The sequence below is a fragment of the Melospiza georgiana genome, chromosome 8 (genome assembly GCF_028018845.1).
Source record: "Melospiza georgiana isolate bMelGeo1 chromosome 8, bMelGeo1.pri, whole genome shotgun sequence".
Taxonomy (NCBI): domain Eukaryota; kingdom Metazoa; phylum Chordata; class Aves; order Passeriformes; family Passerellidae; genus Melospiza; species Melospiza georgiana.
In genome coordinates, this window is record NC_080437.1 from 4032440 (window position 1) to 4057251 (window position 24812).

The 24812-nt window shown below is 44.1% G+C and overlaps 1 protein-coding gene across 1 annotated transcript in view; it reads right to left on the bottom strand.

Annotated features, from left to right (window-relative positions):
- The window catches only part of MICU1 (mitochondrial calcium uptake 1), a 92980-nt gene that overhangs the window by 25141 nt on the left and 43027 nt on the right, over window positions 1–24812 (bottom strand). The window contains exons 7-9 of the mRNA XM_058028643.1: window positions 20823–20937; window positions 12003–12085; window positions 4228–4425 (exon numbers count right to left, since the gene is read on the bottom strand). Of these exons, the coding sequence (XP_057884626.1) occupies window positions 4228–4425; window positions 12003–12085; window positions 20823–20937 (396 nt within the window). The remainder of the gene's footprint in view (window positions 1–4227; window positions 4426–12002; window positions 12086–20822; window positions 20938–24812) is intronic.

Genomic DNA, 24812 nt, shown 5'->3' on the forward strand with positions numbered 1-24812 from the left:
CTCACACATCTTTTCTAGGTGCTCTTCCAGAATCCTAAAAAAATTTAGGCTGGGAGAGCCCCAAAGGCTGGCTGGGACTCCTTTTGGTCCTCCAAGGACACAGGAATATCTGGGACAGGCACTACCAAGCAGAAATAGCATAAACAATGATGTCAAGTCCTATTCATCTTCCAGATTCACAGAGATCTTCCACTCAAAACCCAAAAAAAGAGCCCAACACCACCTGTCCCAAGGGGACATGTGAGAGCTGCAGAGCCTCTCCAGACAAACTTGTCACTGTTTGTCAAAGCAAGCCACCAGAAAAAGGGACTTCTGGCTGTAGGACCTTGCCAGGAGCCCCATTTGCTGGGCTGGGTCCTGTGGCTCAGCTTTAGCTAAGCTGGGCCACCCCATAACCCAAAAACTGACCACAGCTTCCTCCAAGCAGCCAAACCCCAAAAGGTTGAAATAAGGCATTAAAAGTATCTCCTCTACCTCTGGCTGTGGTTACTTTCCTCATCCTTCCCTTCCTGCAACCGAGTTGACTGCTGAGTCTTCATAAAATGATGGAAAATATACTTGCATAGAAAAAGAAATAAAAGCAGAAGAGAAGAAGAAAACAGCAGGCCATGGTTATTTAAACCTGCTATCAACACTTCAGCCATAAGGAACATTGAAATGTTCAGGGCTTTGTCTGAGTTAATTCCTCTGTGAGGGCTTCTGCTGAATCCTAGCAAGAAATATGCATGGATATTTTGATTTCTAAAAAAAAATGAACCAAAACCAGTAAGAGGAAGATAAAGTGGGTTCAGATGGTCAGAAACTATTGTTCCACCTTCAGTCAGCAGAAAACAGCTCAAGGGGATGAACTGCAAAAATGCCTGGATGCTGAGCTGAATGGGAAAAGCTTTTAAAAAAGGTTCTTTCTTAAAGCACCTTTCTTTCAGATGAGACAAAGCCAGCATCCCAGTTGGGGAACAGAGGCTCTGGGTCACTCAGGGGCTGCAGCAGCCCCAGGAGATTCTTCAGACCTGCATTTCCCCAAGGGCCTCCCCAGAGCTCTGAACATGAACAAAAACTGGGTTTCAAATCAACATCCCAGCTTCAGACCATGCTCCAGTTTTACTGAGCCAGCAGAGGATGAGCAGATGAGGGAAGAAGAGTTCAGCACAGCACCACTTCTCACATTCTCCTGATTTACATGGGGCAGGGTAAACCCCTCTCTTCTCAGGAGAATCTCATCTCTGAATTGCTGTGCTTTTCAAGCAGCTGAGGGCATCAGGGCACTCCCTGGCAAAGGAACAACACAAACCCACCAGACACTCTGGGAAAAGCTCCTTAAGTGTGAACAAACACATCAAATGTGAAGCAAGGAGGAAAGGTGGGACATCAGGTCAAAAGAGATAAAAGCTGAAAAGGAGAGAAGCCCCATTGCATAATGTGGGGACAGAAATAGGCCAGTTTTGCCTAAATCAATGAGAGTTAGGAACAGGAAAATCAGGGCTTTAGTAGCATGAACTCAAGGAAAAGTTCAGTTTGGCAGAGCAGAACCATCAATGTTTCAGTGGAAATGAGTATCAGCCTGGTGCTGGCAGGGAGTCAGTAATGATGCCTTTATGATATCTGATAACTTACCCAGATATAAATATCTTTTATTGTCCCCACTTTATAAATAATCTGTTAGAAAAGCAACTACTATTATCCAGGAGATGCACAATTGACTGAAATCATCAAGAACTAAATTGTCACAGCAGAAATAGAAGAACAAGTATCATGAAACTGGAAAGAAAAATCCCCATTGCCTCTTAATGAGGGGAGTGGGGAGCTGTGGAGGGAGCACAGGGTCAGGAACACCTCAGTGTCCACCCTGGAGTGAACAGGGCAGGGGAAAACAGGGCATAGAAAAATCTCTGCTTCTCTTGCCTTTACATTCAGGTTACACCTAATGTTTCTTCACCTTAAAGAGTATTTTATTCCTTTCAATTTGCAGAGGCACTGAGGAGCTGACCCAGTTCACAAAGAACATTGTCTTGAACAGCCAATTCCCCCTGCAAAGGCAGGGCCACAGCACCTGCTTTAATGGCCAGGAAATGAAGGCAGTGAACCAGGCAATTGCCTCCACAAAAATAAAATAATCAGTCCTTGGGTCAGTTCCTTACTTGAATTTGTAAATTCCAAATGAAAAAGGGAATAAATTCAGTTTTAAATTGCAATGACTGACTTGATAAGAATTTGAGAAAATGCTGATCACACAACCTGAGCATGTGAGCAATAATACACCAGAATGAAGAGACAGAGCTCTGAATTCTGTTATCCTGACAGGCTGGGGGACATCTTCTTATGCACAAATCCTGATTTCCAATGCAAATAAAAGCCTGGTTTTGCTCAAGCCAGGTTGAACCCTGCAGCCTGATGCAGTGATGGGCACCATTTCCAACTGAGTCAGCTCTACCTGGGAGCTGAGACAGGCCAGCAAGTCCCCTGTTGCTGTCCTTCTGCTGATTTTATACAAAAGAACCAAATTTTGAAGGGTGATGATTAAATTCAGGTTTTGTGACTAGGAGCAGGAGGCTGGGAGCTGCTGTTAAAACTCAGGGTAATGCAAATTAAAAAGGAGACTAAATTTACTAGAGATAGACAATATTTCTCATAAAACATCCAGGAGTGAACAACAGAGGTCACATAATAGAGACCACCTAATTAGGAGGATCCAAACAAGCCATGAACACTTTCCCAGCAGAAACATTCAGAAAAATGAAGCAAACAGAAAAGATGGGGACAAAAGCAGAGATGAAGTGTGGTATTTTTGGGGTTCCCCAGACAGAGGAGGGATGAAGGAATCTGACTCCATGTTCTCAGAAGGCTAATTTATTATTTTATGATATGATATGATATGATATATTATATGATATTATATTATATAAAAGAATACTATACTAAACTACACTAAAGAATAGAGAAAGGATACAGAGAGAAGGCTAAAAGATAAAGAATCTTGTGACTCTCTCCAGAGTCTGACACAGCCTGGCTGTGATTGGTCATTAAGTTAAAACAATTCACATGAAACAATAAAACAATGACCAAACCACATTCCAAAGCAGCAAAACACAAGAGAAGCAAATCAGATAATTATTGCTTTCATTTTTCTCTGAGGCTTCTCAGCTTCCCAGGAGAAAAATCCTTGGCAAAGGGATTTTTCAGCAAATATGATGGTGACAATGAAGAGTTTTGGGAATGTTATAAATCCTGGTCCTTTAGGGCCCAGCTCACTGATTAAGACTCAGACCAACCTTCCTCAGCAAGGCAGCAACAGGCCACTCACAACCTCTGCTGGTTTTCCCTTAAATCATCCCCATCAGCAGAGCCAAGGCAACAGCCAGGCTTTTAGAGGAACACACACCCAGGATGTACCAAGAGCAGCCACCAACAAATGCTGGAGATGTTCCTTGGGGAGTGCCACAGGCACTGAAATGCCCATCAGGAATTAAACAGCTTGGATCTGTAAGTCACAGCTGTAGAAATTCCCCTTGTACCCTTCTCAGTCTCTTGCTCCTCCTCCAGAAGCCCCACTGTGACAAATGTGTATTTTATGATTGGCTTTTCACAAATATTCAAATGAATATTATATGTGTTGTGTTAGAAAGTAATGCTGTATTAATTTTCTTAAGTGGTGTGTTAAATATAATTTTAGGTTATAACATAATGTTAAAATAAAAACTATGCTGTGCAAGATACTTTTTTATAAAGAAACGTCTTGCACCAGGTAGCAGCCACAGGACACCCAAATCTCTCAGAGAAAGAGAATTTATTGCTCCATTATCGAGTTCTTCCTGCCTGGCTCAGCCCTGAAGACACTGTCAGGATTCAGAGGAAGAAGCTGACACTGCCCAGACAGAATCCTGAGTTTGAATGGAATTTATGCATCATGGATGAGGTGTATGAATATGCAACAGGCTGTTGCTTTTAAGGGTTAATCCTCTGTTAAGGTGGGGCCTTTTTTGGGCTTATTTTGCCCAGAAAGAGGTGCCCAGACTGTCTGTAACTCTTTGTTTTTATTGTCTCATATTGTCCTAATCCAAATTGTCCAAATTATTATTACTCTAACTAGATTGCTATTTTTATAACCATTTTATTATCATTAAACTTCTAAAATTAAAAAAACCCCAAGTGATTGGCATTTTTCTCACCCACCCTAAGCACAACCCATGCTGCACTGCCCTCCCCTGGACAAAAACAACCATTCCAAACCTCAAGTTTGAGAATGTCGTGCTGCAGCTTGCGCTGGAAGTCCAGGAAGTGGGAGATGGTGAGCTTGCCCTTGAGGTCAGCCCCGAAGAAGTAGGTGGTGAGGGCGGAGTTGAAGCCGGTCTTGAGGGTGTTGCCGGTGGTGGAGCGGTCCCGGTGCCGCATGCCCATGCTGGTCTGCGAGCGGATGATGCTCTGCACCTGCAGACACAGCCAGATGGCACCGTCAGAACCAGTCAAGAGCCCGTGGCATCCTCTGGGGGGGGGGGTACCAGCTGCTGGCTTCTCTGTGCTAGGAAAATGAATCCACAAACATCAGAGGTTTATTGTGACCGTGTTCACAGCGGTCTCAGGATGAGGGAAGAGATGAGGATCTGACTCCATGTTTCAGAAGGCTTGATTTATTATTTTATGATATATATTACATTAAAACTATACTAAAAGAATAGAAGCAAGAATTTCATCAGAAGGCTGGCTAAGAATAGAGTAAGAAAGAATGGTAACAAAAGTTTGTGGCTGGGGCTCTGTGTCTCAGCCAGCTGACTGTGATTGGCCATTAATTACAAACATCCAACATGGGCCAATCACAGACGCACCTGTTGCATTCCACAGCAGCAGATAATCAATGTTTACATTTCGTTCCAGAGGCCTCCAGCTTCTCTGGAGGAAAAATCCTAAGGAAAGGATTTTTCATAAAAGATGTCAGCGACAGTTTATGTCCAAAAAGGAGACAGTCCTTTCACTTTATATGAATAAAGGGAGAGGCCATGGGACATTCCCCTGGGATCTCTCCAATTTTTGGGGGATGCAGCCTCCTTTTTATCCCAATTTCCCAGCCCCATTTCCCTTCTCTCTTTCCCCATTGGTTGAGGTACTTGGAAGGTACAGACTTCCCAAAATGCCTGATACCATGTTGGAATTCAGGACATCCCTCTGGCTGTCCTGGATTGTCAGGACCCCTGCCAGGGGGCTCAGAGACCCTGGCACAGAGCCCAGAACATCTGTGGCTTTGATTATGACCCACGGAAAAAATTACCAACCTTATATGAAGATTTGCAAGCCATGAAAGTACAGGTAGAATAATAATTAGTTTGTCATGGAATGAAAAATAGATTTTTTGGGGTTTTTAGAATGGAGGTTCAGGGGGGCAAGATGGAGGAATCTGGGCGTGTCCAGCCTTTCTCCTTCTTCTTCTTCTTGGCCTCCATCTTCTGCTGTGATGTTGGCACTTTTGGATTGGTTTAGAAGCTCACTGTCTAACATAGGTGATAGGTATTGGGAAGTTATAGTAAATAATGTACAGGTAGTTTTTAGTATAAAAAGATAACACGACCTCAGGGGCAGGCAGAATGTCTCTGTCTGTCCTGCTGAATGGACCTGGACAGGCCAGAGAAAGAATTTTATAGATAAGAAATAATAAACAACCTTGAGAACGAGAACTGAAGAGTTCTGACTCCTTCTTCAGCTGCTGGGCTGGGAAAAGAGACTTTCTAATGCATCTCAGGGTCACCAAAGATTCCCCTCTAATGTACAACCCTCCCTTTTAAGTTTTAATTCTCATGGAATTTAGGGGGTTTTCTTCTCCATTGTTTCTGTCATCTTTCAATGTCTAATTTCACTGATCAGCAGACCTAAAGTTTATTTGTAAAAGCAAATATCTTTTGCAAAAGCAAATATCCATTCATCAACCAGTGGAATCCTTCCCATTGTTTATCTCCCAGTGCTGGTTTTATCTACCAGCAGACCCACAGCTTGTCTGGAAAGACAAATCTTCCATTCCTCTCATCTTATTCTGGACTGAAGGCACTTGAGACAGTAGCTCATGTTCAGACTAAGGTGTTTATCATTTCTTATCAGTAAAACAGTCTCACTGCTGTGAGTTCAGCAGCTTTTCATTAGAAGGCACCAAATGGCAACAATCTCTTGTTCCAAGGGCTTTTAATACTAAACTATCCAATTAAGAACTGGCACCTGGATTATTTTCCCTTTTAACCCAATAACTGATCCCACAGAGCTGCAATGGGGACTTTTCTGCTCAATTACAAAATGCCACCCAAACCCATGGAGAAGGAGGAAGAAGCAGCAGGAAGAAGAAACCCAGGATGACACCCTGTGCCCTCCATCTTGCTTCCATCCACAGCACACTAAAAATCCCAAACCCTCAATTTCTCACCAAGTGATAAACCTGCACTGCTCTCTAAAATCTATTGCACACTTTTGTGGGTTCCAGTCTGTTCTGGAGTGTAGGAAACTTTCTCCATGAATGAGGGACAAAGTCAGTGCTGCCCTGGGGGTCAGGGCACCCCAGAGCAGACAGAGAAATATTCCCACTGCTCTGGGTTTCCACAATCCTTCTTTCTTTTCCTTCTAAAACAATTCTCAGGAGACACAACAATTAAAAAATTTGGCTGAGCTTTAGAGAATCACAGAATGATTCAGGCTGGAAGTGACCCTTAAGACCATCTAGTTCCAAAACCCTTCCATGGGCAGGGACACTTCCCACTAGACCAGCTTGCTCCAAGCCCTGTCCAGCCTGGCCTTGAACACCTCTAAGGATGAGGAGTCCACAGCCTCTCTGGCCAACCTAGGCTCTGGCTTTTTCAAATGCTTAAAGTGAGTTTTAGGAAACAATTCAGCCAGCTTGCAGATAATCATTCCAGAGTTGATCCCACCCCTGGTCAGCAGAGCAGCTTCTTCCCAATAAAATCCCAGGAGGTGTGGAAGCTGCAGCAAGCACAGAATTCACAGAATTACCAGGTTGGAAGAGACTTTCAAGATCATTGAGTCCAATCCAGCCCCAACACCCCAACTAAATCCTGGCACCCAGTGCCACATCCAAACTTTTCTTAAATAAAAGATTTTCCCCACATCCAGGGATTATAGGGAAGAAAAAACTCTTCAAATGTTTTAGAGCTTCCACTCCTTTACTGCCCATCCTTGTGAGCTCACAACACATTTCTTCCCACTCATGCACAAATCCTGGGTTTTCAACCCAAGGGCACCCTCTCCTTGCTGCCTGCTGCTCTCTGCCACAGTTGGAAGTTCCTCCATCCCTGGGGCTGTCCCACCCAGCACAAAAGGCTCTTCAAAAGAACTTCCCTACTCCATAAAAGATGCCAAAAGGTTGACCATGAAGGATGTGACAGCCTGAAAATCCAAGAGTGTGTTATTTTAAGGGTTCTGGGCATATTTAAGGGGGCGGCCAAGCCAAATGCAGCCATGCCCTCTCTCCATCCTCAGGTATCTCACTAAGCTACCAAGTCCATCTGAGTGATTATTACTGGGGGATGAGAAGCCAGGCTTATTCTCTGTGTCTAACTTACCTTTTCCAACAAGGCAGCAAAAGGATTCATGTTAAGGACAACAAGTTTGAAATAGAAGGGAAAAAAGCCACCTGACAGCCCAGGCTTCCCAAAGCTCCAGCAACCACCCCTGCTTTGCCATCAGCCTCTTCCCCCTGCTGACAAAAGCTGGAAGGGAGGAAGAAAAGCAGCTGCCAAGAGCTCCAGCTGTCACAAGGATGCCAGAACCTCATTATTGTGGTATTCAGTGTGTTCAACCTTTTCCTAATGAGAGTGAGTGCTGGAACAGCCCCAAAGGAGATGCTCTAGAGGAAAATACCACACTATTGCTGCTGGGTTCACCTTGCTGGAAACCCTGCCTCCCAACCAGAGACTGCTGCCTGTTCTTCCACAAGGAAAATCAACTAGAGGAGAGAAAAAAGAGGAAAAAAGTACAGCAAAGAGGTTTTGAGGCTTTTTGGTTACTCTGATGTGAGGAAGGATGTGGGGTCACCTAATTATGGCCTTTCAGTGCCTAAAGGGAGCCTGCAAGAAATATGGAGAGAGACTATTTACAAGGGTAATGGCTTTATGCTGAAAGAGAGGAGCTTTAGACTACATTTTGAGAGGAAATTCTTCTCTGTGTGGGTGGTGAGGCCATGGGACAGGTTGCCCAGAGAAGCTGTGGCTGCCCCATTCCTGGAAGTGCTCAAGGACAAGCTGGACAGAACATGAAACAACCTGGGACAGAGGAAGGTGTCCCTGCCCATGGCAGGGGGTTGGATTGAGATGATCTTTAAGGTCCTTTCCAACCCAAACTATTCAGGAATTCTCTGTTTTTTCCACTGTAAATAGCAACTCCTCAGTTTGCTTTGTGCTTCACTGTTAACTGTGAGCTCTGCATGCATGCAGCACAGTTTGGAGACAAATATTTATAAACTGTCTGAAGCAAGGCAATTTAAGGCCAGCTTGGAAAAGTGCCCCTGTTTCTACATCAGTGTTTACCACACTGCAGACTGCTCCACAGAGCAGCTTTTCCTGCCTGTTATTTATGTGGAATCCTAGGGCTCTCTTTTCCTCTCCCATCTGTAACAAGTGTTGGACAGGTTGAAAATCCACCTGTGGGCACTGGAGCCACAATGATTGAAGCAGTCCCTGTTTTGGGTAATCCTTTCAATGATCCAGAAAGGGAGGCACCACTGCAAGGAGCTGCCCTCACCCCAGCTCATCAATCCTGCAAGGACAGGGAGCTCTGAGATGCTCCACTCTTTTTTGTTCCTATTTCAGCCTAAGTGTTTGTCATGTTTCATCTTTTGTACCAGATGAGGGGAAAAAATATATATTAAAAGAGTTAAAGACTCAAAGAGAAATCACCAGTAACACTGCATGCACGTTTTCTACTTTTCAGCAGCTTTTCTTTAAAAACAGAGGAGTAAACTAACAATTTATATGCCAAAGGATGAAGAATTGAAGGCAATACTGATGCAAGCACCACATTATTCAAGACTAAGCACTAACCACATGCCTCAACTGGATAAAAACCCTGAAATTCTTCATCAAGGCAAGAAGAAATGAACTGGTTTTTCATTAGGCAGTTAAAGCCTTCAGCTAAGTCACACATGAGCTAAATTACTGAAGTAATTTTCTTTCCTGATGAGGTTTTCAAAGATCAGTGAGAAGAGGGACCTGCTGTTGGCTGCCTGCAAAGAGAAGGTGTGAGGGAGGAATAGGAAGTTCATTCCCACGTGCTCACAGCCAGCAAGGATGGAATGATGCTTCCCTGGTGTCCTTTTCTTCCCCCTCTTCTTCCATCCATTCTCCCCAAAACGATGTTGCTCTTTTAAAGTGCTGCACAATCCCTGAGAGGGTCAGTTCCAGCTGCTCCTGCCAGGTGAGATTAACAGGACAGAGCTGCAAACCCTGCCATCCTTCATGCTCTTCCTGAGGTATTTCCATAAGGAGTGAAAAACAGGATTTATCACATAAACAATTGTTTGTAATGTTAGATGTTTGCATAATGAGATATATGTGCCTCCCACTGGAGCTGTGTTTGTTCTGGCAGCAAATCAGTATCTTCACAGATATCTTCTCACTTTCCAAAACAGCTCCTTCATCCTCTTACTCTCAGCCTTCACCCAACTCTTCTGATGCTAACCAGGAACTTTATTCCTTTCTATACAAGCAGTGACACAGGTAACCAGCTTAACAAAAATACCTTCCCCTTCCTAAGGATATTTATGTGACTCAATGCATGCATAACTTCCCCTGGTCTACTGGATGATTTTAAATAATTGAATTCAATTTTGTACCCTCATCTTCACAGCAATTAGGAAACATTCATCTTGTAGAAATGTTCCTTTTTCATTTTAGGTGGCTCTAATAAAAAAGCCAAATGTGACACCTGAGTTAGCACCTTGGCACCACTGCATTTTTAGTAGGAGGTTAATTGTTCTCTGCTTTTCTTAAATTCATCTATCTCCATAATTGATTTCATTCTAGAACACTGCAACTACCATAAATCACCTTTTGGGCTGTTCAATATGATCACATAGCTGCAGTGGAGTGCTGTCTCCATGCACTATGCAGATAGAAGAACTGTGGTTTTTACTTGGGGAAAGGAAGGTGCTGGGACCCAGGACATTGCTCTGGCTGCCCTGGGTGATTCCAGACCCTGGCAGGGGCTCAGAGACCTTGGCATGGAGTCACAAACACCTGTGCCTTTGATTTCAGCCCATGGAAACAATTACCAACTTTGTGTGAAGAGTTACAAACCACAAGAGTTTGAGTAAAATGATAGTGAATTTGTCACAGGGTGAGAAAGTAGAATTTTAGGGTTATAGAATGGGGGTTCAAGAGGCAAGATGGAGGAATCTGGGCATGTCCTGTCCTTCTTCTTCTTGTCCTCCATCTTCTGCTGTGATGGTGACACTGATTGGTTAAGGGTAGAGACAGACTGTCTAACATAGGTGATAGGTATTGGAGAATTATTGTAAATAAAGTACACGTAGTTTGTAGTATAAAAAGTCAACACCACCCCAAGGGCAGTGACTGTGCCACAACCCAACCTGCTGGACAGAGCTCAGCAGGTCAGAGAGAGAAGGTAACAGATAAGAGAAATTATACAACCTTGAAAAGCAGAACCGAGGAATTGAGACTTCTTTGGTCACAGGGCTGGGAAAAGGCTCTTTAATACCTCGGGGTCATCTCAGCCACAGAACCCCAAGAGGAAGGAACGTGACCAAAACCCCAGGTTTACATTTCAAGCTGCCAAGTGAAGTGATGTCAGACTGCAAATCAACACACTCCACCCTCCTCAAGAGTCCAAAGTGTGCATCTAAACCCCTGCACTTCCCCAGATCTATTCCATGGCTCTGGAGCAAGCTCGTGATGATGACATCATACACACAGGTAATAATTTAGGGAGGATGACAGCAAAAAGATTAGAGAGGGATGTAATTCAACAGACCTCCTTTGCCACTAGTTCTTCCCATTTATAGCAAGTGCCCCAAGCACGACCTTGTGGAGACTCTTCTGCAGTTAATTACTCATGGAGCCAACTCATGAGGAAGAATCTGTCCCTGGATTCTCCAGGGCTGCTTTGTTCTTTAGTAGCAAATGCATTTAAATTTCCTGTTACGAATAGCACACACTGGTGATTCAGGATGTGATTTCAGGGTGTTTATAAGTTCCCAATATCTTAAGGCTAGAAATAGGCAAGGAAAATCACACTCTTCTGCCTGGGGAGGGCAAATCTTTTCCCCACTACCAGCTCAAGCCTTCAATCTATTCTCACTCAGACACGACCATAAATCACAGCTTACAGGAAGAGCTCACCAGTATCAGACATGAAGGCTAAACTCATTAAAACACCTGCAGCCAACTCTATGTTGATGAAGCCTTGTAAGAAGTAGAGGGCTAATGAAAATATGCTCTCAGTAACACGTTTTAGGATTACACTGGAATAAGTGGATAAACCCTCCTCTGAAGCAGACTCACCTTGGCTATTCTCTGAAGACAAAATTAAGGAATGCAGTAGAAGCTGTGAAGGCAGTAGGATCAAAATCCCACTTTATCAGTAGAGTGAAAAAAAGTTCTTTTTCTACCTTGAAGGTGACTTTTTGTAAAGAAAATGTTACAGAATCATAGAATGGTTTGGGTTGGAAGGGACCTTAAAGCTCATCCAGTTCCATCCCCTGCCACAGGCAGGGACACCTTCCACCAGACCAAGTTGCTCCAAAGCTCACACAGCCTGGCCTTGAATGTTGGTGGCAAAGTCACAGGAAACCTGAGTTTTTCCTGCTGCTTGTCCTGGTTGAATGAAAAATTTTCTCTTGACACATGCAGTTTAAAGAAACAAACAGCAGCACTGAAGCAGCACAGCAGAGCACAGAAGGGAAAGGTGCAAACCAGCACTGAGCACAAAAATGAAGGCAGTAACATCACAGAGGGATGCTGTGCTTATGGCTCAGGTGCCACAGCACTCATTGCTCAACTTGCCTGCTCAAACTCCTCCATGTCCACCTCGCCGTCGCCGTTCAGATCAAACATCTTAAAGGCAATTTCAAAATTCCTCTGGGGAGCTACACAAAAAACCCAACAAAACACAAAAAACAGTTAGCAAAGATACAAAAGCTCAATTAAAAAACAGCACAAGTTCTGAATGACTTTATCCAAAAGAAATTTTGCTCAATTCTTTCAATTTTAGTGTTGAAATGCAGCTTGTAGGAACCTCTAGCTATGAGCTTCACGGTACTCCTTTCACCAAAGGTCTTGACAAGGAGTTGTAAGGAGGAGATGTTTCTGGAACATTTATTCTATTTACAGGTGGGAAAAGCTGGAAAGCAAGATGCCACCTGTTATTTCCAATGACAGTTAACAGAAAATGTAGCTGCAGCAAGAGCTCCAGCCTGTTCCATGCAGTCCACCACCAGTTTGGCCAGAGGATGTTCCCCAGGCACTGCACTCTCTGTGCTTCCCATGGGTGAGAGGCAGAGCTGGGATCTGGGCACTTCTCAGCTCCTGCCTCTCTGTACAAATTTTAACAAATCATGCCCACCCTGTCTGAGCCCAGTCATGGCTCTGAGATGAGCTGTGGGCTGCAGCTCACGAGCTGAGACGTGGCTGTACCTCATTTTTCATTGCATTTAGCCTGTGCTGTCACGGTCTGTTTAGTCAGAACTGCAAAGGCATCACTTCCCAGCCAGCCACGCTCTTCTCCCTGCAGCCCACCACAGGATTTCAGCACATTTCCATTTTGGGCTCTGGAACCCATCGCTGTTTGAAGCTACAACGCAGTGCCACAATTTTTTCCCAAATTAAGTTAATATATGAGGATTTATCATGCTCTGCTACTTTCAAATACACACCTCCTACAGGATTTGTGGTGTTTGCTGGGATTTCTAGGGAATCCTCAAGGTTATAACTAATGCTAAGGCTGTCATCTCAAGTGATCAGTTAAACTTAGCTGCTTTTTTCATTTCCCACATCTAATGTAGATCACTGGAGAGGTTCAGCTCTTTTTAATTTCATCTGTACAATCAACTTTTAATGTTTCCAGTGGATGCTCAGGGTATAATGAGGTTTTGCATCCACTCTTCTGTGGGAAGGCACTTCCCAGACGGGGGTGGCAGAGGGGAGACAAAGAGGAATCACTCAGACAAAAGGAAATGAATATGGAATTAAGTGAACTAGATTTTGGATATTTGTTACAGCTCCAGTTCAAAACTTTCACACTGTGTTTTCTCCTTGCTATAATAATGACTAGCACTTTATCAGGAAAGGATTCAGCAGACAGGTTAATGAGACCCCTTTCCCAAACACTCTGTGCCCAAAATAGATGAGTAAGGGCACTGGGGCTGATGGCAGGGACAGCCTGTCAGGACCTGCTTGATATCCCCAGCACACGTGGTGCTGCTTTTATCATCCTGCACCTCCAGCTTCCCCCTGCCAAGCCCTCGAGCCTGGAATTCCGGACACCACGTGCAGGAGCAGCCTCTCCTGTGACCACAGCCCACGTGCTGGGTCATCCCCCTTCCAGCCACATCCCTGCTGGGCCTCCCACAGCTCCTCCCTCCTTCACTGCTGTCCCTCATTAACTCGGTGTTAATTCACCTGGGGACAGCCAGTCCCCAGTACCACCTTCATAATCTCTCCAATGATACATCAAATTTAAGGGATTAAGCCTCCTCTGTATCCATCCAGTGTCTCCAGTGATTAATTCTCCATTTTCTTGAAGAGCAACAAGCTTCCAACAACCCCCTTAATATTTCAAGAACATGTACAATTTTATTCACTTTAACTGCATGAAAGCCTGGAGGCAATTTCCTCTTATTAGCCCCAAAATCTGGCACCAGGGGAATGGTGTTTCCTCTGTGAGGAAGAGGAGGAACAGACAAAACTCTCATGTAGTTACAAGGTTGTAGAAAAAGAGCAGTCAACACCTATTTCTTACCCCATTTTCTCTACCAGGATATAATGATGTTTATTTAAAGATTGGGACATATTTCTTACTCCATTTTCTCTACCAGGATATAATGATGTTTATTTAAAGTTTGGGAAATTTGTTATTCCTTGTGAAAAACTGTCACAGGTTGGGGGTTTTTTCTCCCCTTTTTAAGGAAATAGATAATACCACATCCCATTTGTGCAGACACATGATGAACAGAGTAAAATACTCACTTGTCCCTCACAAGGGCCATTTCCCTCCTTTTCCATCTCTAAACAGACATTTCCATGAGTAATGTATCAAAGCCCCAGAGGAGAACAACACCTCCAAAATTTAAATGAGCAGTTCAGCATCAAAAATCTGCAGGATCAGTATTTTCTAAAGGCAGGGAAGGGTGGCTTTAAATTGGCAAATTCAATTACTTCACTCCTTCAGCTAATAAATGGCATGGCTGGTTTCCTCCTTTGATCTACATATCCAGCTCCAATTACCTGGAATGACACTTCCATCCCAACAATGTGACCCTGAGCCAGGGGAACCAGAGGGCACCCAAGACAATTAGCTCATCCCACTGCTGCTCAGGAAGGAATGTTCATTAGAGATGTACACCCCTGGTGCCCAGGACTGGATTTATGGGGCCTGGCTCAGATGATTTCTGCCTCTCCCCTTGGCTGGGATGCTTCTGGCCAGGATTTATGTGGGAAGAGCTGCCCCAAGAGCTGCCAATCCCACTGTGCCTGCCTTGCCCATCACCTCAGCCTGCACAAGCTCCATTCCCTTCCTCTTCCTGCACTTATATCCCTCAAACTTATAAACCATAAAATCAGCAGACACCAGATTGCCCAGCTAAATGTGGCCTTTCCCTCCCTCTTCTATTTTGCCCCCCAAATTTTACCATTTCCAGCTGCAGCATCTCTAAATTTCCCCACTGCCTCCTTAATCAAGATGCCTCCAAACAAACCCAAAATTCCTCCTGCAGTGGTGTCCAAAGCCATTTAAAGGATCTTTGGTTCTCATATGGCCTAATGCCTGCCTTGGTAAGGCAAAACCACCTCTGGATTTCCCCCAAGTGCTCTGCTGCATTCCCAGCTCTCTCTGGTTGTGTGAGCTGTCTCCTCACCATCCTTTTCCACATTATTAAAAATAGAGACTGCTTCACTGCAACTGATTTCCCTTGGGCAATGAGGCAGAAACTGTTCAGGGCAACTGCAGTTTCTTTTTTAGCTTTATTTCTATCTTTAGATGTTCAGGAGGATCCTCCAAAGCATTAACATGGAAGCATGGAATAGTTTGGGTTGGAAGGGACCTCAGAAATCACCAATTTCCAATCCCTTCCATTGGGCCAACATGAGTGAAAATGTGGAGCTGAAGCCCACACCACTATCAGTGAACTCCTAGCTCAGAGATATATGGAAAGACTCATATATACAGACCTAGGCATAGATAGATGCAAAGATCTGGATTAAATGATCCTTCAGACCCATAATTGCATCAGCTGTCCATGCCAAGTTGTTTTTTCAACTAACCCAGGATTTAGTGCAAAGGCCAATTAACACTTTCCTTGATTCACTTGTTCCAATCAAATATTTGGGGACAGAAAGAAAGCAAATAAAGCAGAACCCAAACACAGGAATGGTGGAGAGATGAGTGTCCTCCAGCAGCAAACAAATAACAAGCAGCAGCACTGACCACAAGGAAAAAACCCACTTGGATCCAGCAGGGCAAAGCCCCTGGGAAGCCCTGAGGGATGAGATGGCTTCATTAGACATCTTTAAGCCTATGATGCCATTTTAAACTATTTTCAATTATTCAATGGACCAATTTGCAGCACTCAATTGCTCTTTACAGCCCTGTGCTCTCAGCAGAAGCAATGCACTCTGAAAGACATTAAAAGCTCGCTGATGAGAAAGGCCACATTTCCTTGGGTTTGTGCTCATTTGGGATCTTTTATTTCCCAAAAACTCAACATTTGGAGACCCCTCTCAGTGTATCTTGCTCTCTGACCTCCAGCAGAGGAACTGTATTTAAGAAAACCAAAGTCTTAATACACTTTTGGAGAATATCCACCACTCCCTCCTCATGGAGCTGGGAATTTCTTTGCCAAAACAGGGTGATTTTTGGTGATCTTACTTAGAGGAAGTACAACTTCTGGCTACTCCTTAGAAAACACTGGAATATCTTGTCTTTTGGTGGGAATTTATACACAAAGCAGCTCATGGCTCCCAAGGCTTAATAACTCCCCAAGCAACTCCAGTGTGGGAAGAAGGATCAGGAACTCAGCTGGGAAAAATCAGTTATTTGGAGTTAAATATCCTAGGGTTGCTTCTTCCCCATTTATCCCAAAATGAAGAAAAATAGATGTGCAAAGGCCACAGTACCCTGAAAGTGAATCAATCCCCAATTAACAGAGTCCTGAAGCAGAGACAGCTATCCATAGAATACAGATGGCTGAGCCCCAGCTGCAGTAAATATAAGGGAAAAAAACCCATTAAACTTAATGTTGCAGATATTTTCCTTTCATTATTACTCCACCATTTCAGAAAATGAATCCAAATCACACCAAGTTGGTTTTTTTAATGTTAATCAACCCAGAAATGTAAGTAACAGGCAGCTAAAAAACTGAGCCCACAGCACTGAGCCACAATATCATAGGTGCTAGAGGAGAAATGGGTTATTTCTTCTCACAAAGAAGGATCAGAACTAACTCTGAAATAAGGCAAGTGTGTCAGCTTGGGATACCAGGGAGAAATTCTTCCCTGGGAGGGTGGGGAGGCCCTGGCACAGGGTGCCCAGAGAAGCTGTGGCTGCCCCTGGATCCCTGAATTCCCCCATCCCATCCCATCCCATCCCATCCCATCCCATCCCATCCCATCCCATCCCATCCCATCCCATCCCATCCCATCCCATCCCATCCCATCCCATCCCATCCCATCCCATCCCATCCCATCCCATCCCATCCCATCCCATCCCATCCATCTGAGAGATGAACAGAGGAAGACCAGGTGAAGGGTGCAGGCTGACAGAGCCTCCCATGCCCCAGAGTCTTCAAATCACTTGGGAACATCCCAAACTGCCAATTGTGAAAAACCATTCCCATTTCTGTCCTTCAGCCTGGCACAAGTGGGATGCCAAGCCAGAGGGCTCTCCCTGTGCCAGGAAGCAGCCAGGCTTGTGTTTGGAAGCTGGGATATTCCTTGGAAGATGCTGCTCAGACACATCTGGGAAATGCCACAGCAGTGATTGGGCTGGCAGAAAGGCAGGGAGACATCCCTGCTCCAAACAGTGATGGTAAGATGGACCATGGAGGGTCTTGAAAGACTGAAGAGAAAATTAACATGAACAGGACTACAAACATAAACTCAAAGCAACCTTTTCTTGTGGGAATGGGTGCTGTGGCACAGGGCACAGCAGGATGGAGGCACCACTGCTGAGGTAAAGGTTTCACCCATGGCAGGGATGGGGGAAGGAAGACTTTCCTTCAGCCAGGAATAATTTATTCAGAAGTCATGGTCCAAAGGGACCTTGGGGATCCATCCCAGTGTGGGAGAAGAGGTCCCTCCATCCCAGGGACAGGCACAGAGCTCAATACCTGGCCAGAACACAATGTCCAGAGTTAGATGGCTTGAAATTTATTCCCTACACACAGGACAGAAAAAAATAACAGAGGTGAGTGTATCCTAAATGAGAGTTACCTGCTGTGGTGGGAGAAGGAGCTGCAGGTCTGCTAGGAGAGCCCTGGCAAAAGGATAATTATTGTGGCTTCAGCCAATGCTATTTAACCCTCCTGCCAGGAGAATTACATCCAGACACAGCTACAGTCCAACTGTGGAAACAACACCAATTTATTCTTCTAATGCCCAGCTCTCCCCAGTAGCTGTTAATGAAGGCAGAATTAGTGTGCCTTGCAATTTGCTGGGCAATTGCAGTTACTGGCCATGGAAAAGCTCTTTTTCTCCTTCCTCCATTTGTTTTGCAAGTCCCAAAGCAAAAACCTCTTTGGTCAGGGAAGCCATGTCTTTGTTTTCCTATAACATTCAAAGGATCCTTGCAAGGGAAATTCCACCAGAATTTGCTCATGTTTCTACCTCTGCCCCAAAACACAAGGAGCAGCTGAAGCAACAGAAACTGTGGAGTTTCCTCAAGGCCCCTCAGCTCTCATTGCCTTTAACAGGAGGCTGGCTTTCTGAGCAGCTAAAAGCCAATTTATCAGTTGTTTTAAAAGAGAAACTTCACAGAAATACAGCAAACAAGGAGAACAGACAGTGCTGGGCTGAGAAATGGCTCGTAAATAAGATATGGTGACAGACTCATTTCTGAGCAATGTGCAAACAGCTGCCTGAGAGCAACATGAAATGAAGCCTCCAGCCCTCTCTCCTCCTCTCACTCCCCATTTCACAGAACTCAGCTGGAGGAGCTTCAGGTAAAGCTGCAAAGACAACTGTATGAGGAGTTTGGGGAAGGACAACAGAGCCCTTGGGGCTTCTTGTTTGCCAAGGCTCTCATTGACCAGTTTGGAATGCAATGAGCCAAAGCAGACCCTGATGGATCTCTCCCCATTACCCTCCCTCCTGCCTCCCCCCCAGACCCAATCTCCCACTCCCCCTTTTGATTATTCTGCTCAGTGCTCAATATGCCACCTTCCTTTCCCAATATTTATTTGGTTTTATCTCTTTGGTGTAATCTACAGCTCCACCTTGTCCAGACACTTCCTTAATGTTTGGGTTATTTAAACAACACAGGGAGAAAACCAATATTGAACTGTCACATTTAAGATTTACTTCCCTCATTCTATTTTATTTATTTATTTCTAGGGAAAAGAACCCAATCAGGAAGTACTGGATTCCTGCAAGGCAATGTTCACTAGTCAGAGAGGAAACCAGTGGGGTGCAACAGTGAGTTTTCTATTTAGCCACGGGGTAAGGCTTGGTTGGGAATTTATTTTACAACAGCAAATGCTTTAAAAATGAAACCCAAACTCTTCCTCTGGGGAATCACTGTTTAATGGGAGCTCCAGAGACATTCCTCCATCCTCAGGAATCACTTAGCAAATTCCCCAAATGTCTAAAAGTCAGCTTCAAAGCCCTGGAATTTTTTTCCTCCTTTTTTATTTTTTTATTTTCCTTTTTGAAAGCTCCTGCCTTGCCCTCGAAGGCCCAATGAGGCTCCTCAAGGCCAGTTCTGTCTCCTCATTAATCTAACTCCTCTGTAATTGTGGACACACTCAAAAGCCCAAGAACAAGAGGAATAAACCCTGTCCCTCCCTCACAGCCTCCAAAACAAGGCTGGCTGCTCCTCCAACACAAGGTGGTCCTTTTCTTTTATTCTCACAACAAACAAGTTAAAGCAAAGCAAGAACAATTTCTCTTACTGCTGCCTGTGGAAGCACATGAAATTCATTTTGTGCCCTGTGCACCTGATTAGGGGGTTGTTCACCACCAGCACAACCATAAAAACATGGGCAGGAGTGTTTCCAAACCACACTCAGTAATGTGATACTGAGGTTTGAGAGTTCATTGTCATCTGTGGAGGCTCAGATGAAAAGCCCTCATGACACAAGTGAATACCTGAGATCATTTTGGCACAGCCCAGCTGAATGTAAGAAAGGAACTGCAAAGGTCTTAAGAGCCAGTTCGGAGACTCAGACAAATAAAAAAAGCAAATTAAAGTCATAAAACAAATTCCCTGGCTTGAACCAGCTTTATCTCTCTGTTTGTTTTTACAACATGAAGGTCACACACAAGTCTGCCCCCAGCAGGTTCATTTGACAACAAACCAGACATTGAGCATTGCTGCTTGCCAGGAATAGATCCTCTGCTAAGGAAGAGTTGCCTCTCCTGTCTCCTGTTACAACATGCAAGAACATGGGGCAGAATAAAGCACCTGTTGCTGTGACAAAGCACCAGGGATTAACCCAGCTGACTCCCTGAAAGGCACTGGGCAGGCAGCACTGGGCTCTGCAGGTAATTGGGAACCATCCAGTTTTCTAATTCCACAAATCAGGCCAGCATGGAATACTCACTACATTAGATGGCCAAGTTTTCTCTTTTTAAATCTAAAAATAAAATGTCTCAAGTTTATTTGGACAGTGGCTTATTCCCCCTTATTTTCTAATAGGGCTGAGAAACTGCCATTGACTTTCCTGTTTATGGTACAGCACCTTCCAAGCAGTCAGAGAAGCTCTGCAAATGAGGTTTTGAGCTTGACTTCCACGTGAAGAAAGTCTAGAAAAGCCATTTGACATTATCAAAGGCTTCAGTTTCACTGGTTCTTGCCAGCAAAGCAAACTTCTCAGTGCTGGCACTGGGAGTGCAGACAACTTTGCTGGAACAGATTAGCAGATGATGGAAATATCACAAATGCAAGTCAAGGGCAGCAGGGTGAAAAGACAGAAGGTATCTAATGATACTGCTTGAAATGTAAACAGCTTAACTTCTCTCCTCATTGGATTACATCACTCACAAACCCAAGCTCACCCAAGTGAAAATACAGCTGGAAAAGGGAGTTTGGAGAGGTGAGAAACCAGTGAAGAGCTGGAGAGCTGTGTTCATCCAAATCCAAGAGAATATCACATGAACACAGCTCAAGAACACTTCTCCATTTACAGATCTGAACAGCAGGTCAAGTGACTCATTAAAAAAAAATTTGTCACATTTCAAAAAGAGAAATAAATCTTCAGAAGTCATCAATCTGCTTGTCTTCCCAAAGCACTGGAAAGCTCAGGCTAAAGCAGATCAAGCAACAGCAATTGCTCAGCTCGAGTTGCAGGCAATCCAGAAGGCCTTTTAGGGAAATGCATGTCAACAAGCTATTGCTTGTGGACCCTGAAAACTTGCAAAAAAGCAGGAATTGCAGGAAAATCCCAGTGTACTTACTGGAGAGGACAGTGGTGAGGAAGATGTAGTCGGAGAAGGAGATGAGGCCGCATTCTCCGAGCGCGTAGAAGATGCTGTCCTCGTCAGCAAACTTCTCCCTCTCCTGGGACAGCTTCTGCACACCCCAAAGAGACCAGAAAGCACCAGGTTAAACACTGAATAAAAGGCTGGATTTGTATCCTTAGCACCAAAAGCCATTCCATGGACACACACCCCTACTATCTCCATCCATATCCAGTGGACCTTTTCCAGCCTTTGGATCTGATCAGAAAAGTTCTGCAAAGATCAGTGCTTGCCTATCCCAAATGAGGATAAGGAATTGCATGGGATTCCTTTGTTGGTTCAGCCCAGTTGAAATAAACGTAAACATATATGTTTATTATTACATTATTATGGCCAGTTTGCTTTAAATCTTTGAGATTAGTGGTAAAAAACTCAGACTTTAATACAGGATTCAAAAAGGAAATTGTATTGCACTGACAGCTTTTTAGTTAGACTCTGTTGTAGAAAGGAGCCAAGAAAGGATTATTTGACATGAATATAAAGTCTGATCAAGGTTATCCAAACTGTGTGTGTGTGTGTGAGCTCACAGGGAGGACCAGCCTGAAACCAAACTCAATTCCCTTCTTGCTCCAGTTTCTTTTCCATTTATAAGCTCACAATATCTTACTAAGCTAAAAATCAGAGTCCCTTTGATCTGCAGAACCCCCAAAGGCTGAAAAGGATCCATAAAACTGTTAGGGAATCCACACTGGTGACCCACTTTAAGGACACAGCAGGAGGAGGCACACGCACACACAGAGGAGAATTCAATTAATACACAGGAGAGTAGGGGTGGGTGAGGTTATCCCATGGAAACCAGGCCATGCAAGCACACACAGGCATGGTGAAAGCAAGGCTGGATTTAGGAATGGTTTTAGGAAAAACCACCAACAAACACCACCACAAGAGGGTCCAGCTCCACAACTGGCCCCCAGCGTTACCTCAGTCTAGCGGAGATCCCATCATATACAAGATAAAGGAAAGAAAACTGGTTAACCAACAATAAAACAGGCAGGCAAAACATCACATCAAGTTGACTGGTTAGGCTTGCCAAGAGCAAGGGAAGTCTGGAGCAACCAGGTGGTTGCTGTGACTGGAAGCCTATGGAGATACCCCAGCAAGTGTTAGCTCATAGCTTCTCCACTGTCTGCAGCTGATGTCTCTCATCCACCTCAAGTTTTTGGTTTTTTTTATTTTTTGAGAGAGAACTCACCATTGTATGCGACTGCAGAGTGGGGATGAGCTCAGCTAATAATTTAGATGTAAATTTAACCTGTATCTGGCTTGGAAATCACAAGAAAAGAGACAAAAATAATCATATAGATCACAAAAAAAATCAGTTTCCAGGGAAAAAGACTTCAGTTCTATTGATCACATAAAATTGTTCCCAGTAACTCTGCCTTTACCACCTGGAGAGCACCAGGAATTTAATAAGAGGTGAGTCACTACCAGCAGACAACAGTTAATGACCTTCATTTGATGCAAGATAACAGCCAGTTATGATTATGGGGTACCAGCTTGAAATATCATTCCCTCAAAAAATAGTTATGCTTCCATTTCCATCAAGATGGAGCCAAAGCAAAAAATAACATTGATGCTGATGTGAAGAACAAAAACATCTGGTTTTGCTTTGAACCAGAGGCAGGATTTGGGGAGAGAGCAGCTCCCTGTGACAGCTGCTGGAGGTGTTGCCAGGAGCATCTCACCTGCTCCTGTGATTTATTGCCTCTCCTGGGCAGCATTGATCATAATCTAGCTATTGGCATCTTGCTTGAAGAATCCCATGAAAAAGTTCCACAAGGTGGTTTATTAATTTTTATGGGTTTCTTTGCTGCACTTAAAATTCATAGTCAGCATCAGACAGCTCAAAATATTCCTCATAAGAGGAAAGCACACCAACAGATTAACAATAAAAGAGGTTATTAAGTTAGTTGGTCTCTGAAATATAAAGACAGATGGGAGGGAGAAGCATTTACCCATTTGCACCTTCCTTTGAGCAAACATAGTAAAAAAAATGTTATTTATTTCTACTAAAACCAGCATCTACTTGTCACTAACCCAGGGAGCACATGCTGTAACTACAGTGCTCAGCTGTCTGTAGCTTGTGGAAAAGGGAATTTCTCCCCCTGATTTTAAGAGACAACAACTGCCCTGATCAATCAGATTTTCAGGTTCCCAGCAGTAGAAGCTTTAAAGATTTCCCAGGTCTCCCCTTCGTTTTCCTCTGTCTCAGTGAGAAGCTGTGTGTTTGATTGCTTTCCATGAACTTTGTGGGAAGCCCACCTCACTATGGGAAAGGCTCAAAGAATCCTTTTCCCAGCAGTTGTTCCCCACCACCAAACATTGCTGAAAGGAATTATATCTAACCTTCAGGAAAAAGAATATAAAATAAATCAATCAATTTTATTCACAAAGCACAATGTGGGCTGTGGTCACCCCTCAAAGTTCAAGGACTGACCCAAAGTCAGTCCTCACTAAGACCTCAAATACCCTTTTCCACACCCACCTTCCTTCCAGCACACTCCCACTCAGCCAGAAAGGTGATGCTTGGTATCAGAACACCAGGAAAAATCCCTTTCCAAACCTCCACCTTCTTTTAGAGACAAGTCATCTCCACAAATAATTATCCACACCATTTGTATCTGAACACAAGGTAATTCTCAAAGCGTTCAGTTAAAACAGTCAAATTCTTCCACTTAACATTTTTTTCCATGTTAAATCCACTCCCAAAACCAGAGTAATTGATTAAGATCATTCAGCACATCCCAAAAACCCCATTTAAACCCAAGCATTCACAGGTGAGCAAGCCAAGGGGAACACTTCACAATTATGATGTATTTTTTAATCAAGCAGTAGATTCATATTTAACAAGCACACAGACGAGCAGACATCCAAATTAACACGTAAAAGGAAAAAGAAATCCAAATATCTCACTGCTTTTGGCACAAGCATGGCTGTGTAAGTTCAGTGAGAAGCCACCAGTCCAGTCTGAGTGGAACAAAACTTGTGACAGGTGTACAGGCAGATTCTCTTACAGCTCCAGACACTGATGACAGGTCAAAAAACTGACTCAAATTCAAGATACAGAGCTTGCTTTGCCCTTCCCCACTCAGGCTCCAAGCTCAATCAGCACCAAGATGTGGTTGAGCAGATCAATGCAGTGACCAAGCTTCCCCAGAGCCACGTGCTAGAGGAAAAAGTCTTGTGCTGCATGCAGGCAAATCCCCAGAGTTCCTTATGTACAGGCTGGCTGCAAAGCACCCAAAGGTACATCACAGACTTCACATCTTCCACCCCAAAACTCCTCTGCTGCTGGAGCCTCTCTTAAGCTGAGGACATGGTACAGCTTCCAACAAGGGTTGGTGGAAACCCCACAGAAGCCTTATGTTCCTCGCCAAAAGTTAACTTTTATTTTGGATTTTCAAATGGTTTTCTCAGGGCTGAATGAGGAGGGAAACGTGGCAATACTGAAGTATGCAAATGTGAAAAAATAAAGGTGTGTTTTTGTACATGGAGGGAAGCTTTCTCTGCAGAGGCAGAAATGGGCACACGGTGCTGCTGCTCCCACTCCAATGCAGGACTAGAAAAGCCTGACCACCTAAAAACTGGCAGCTCCACTTCAGCTGGCACTCCAGAAACTACAGCACTGAATTTGGGAAGAACACATCCTTGGGATATCCTAATTCCTAATGCAGGGCTAGAAAACCTGACCACCTAAATCCTGGCAGCTCCCCTTCAGCTGGCACTCCAGAAACAACAATTTAATTCAGGAAGAACACATCCTTGGGAAATCCCTCAGAGCTGCCAGTTTGGGTTTCCATCTGGAGAAGGAAAGGACATTTTGGGCATCTTTCTTCCTGTAACTTACATTTCAGCACCACATTTCAACTTCCATGAACCAAAGCTTCAGGAATTTATCAGCCCAATGTGACCACTTCCAAAACAACA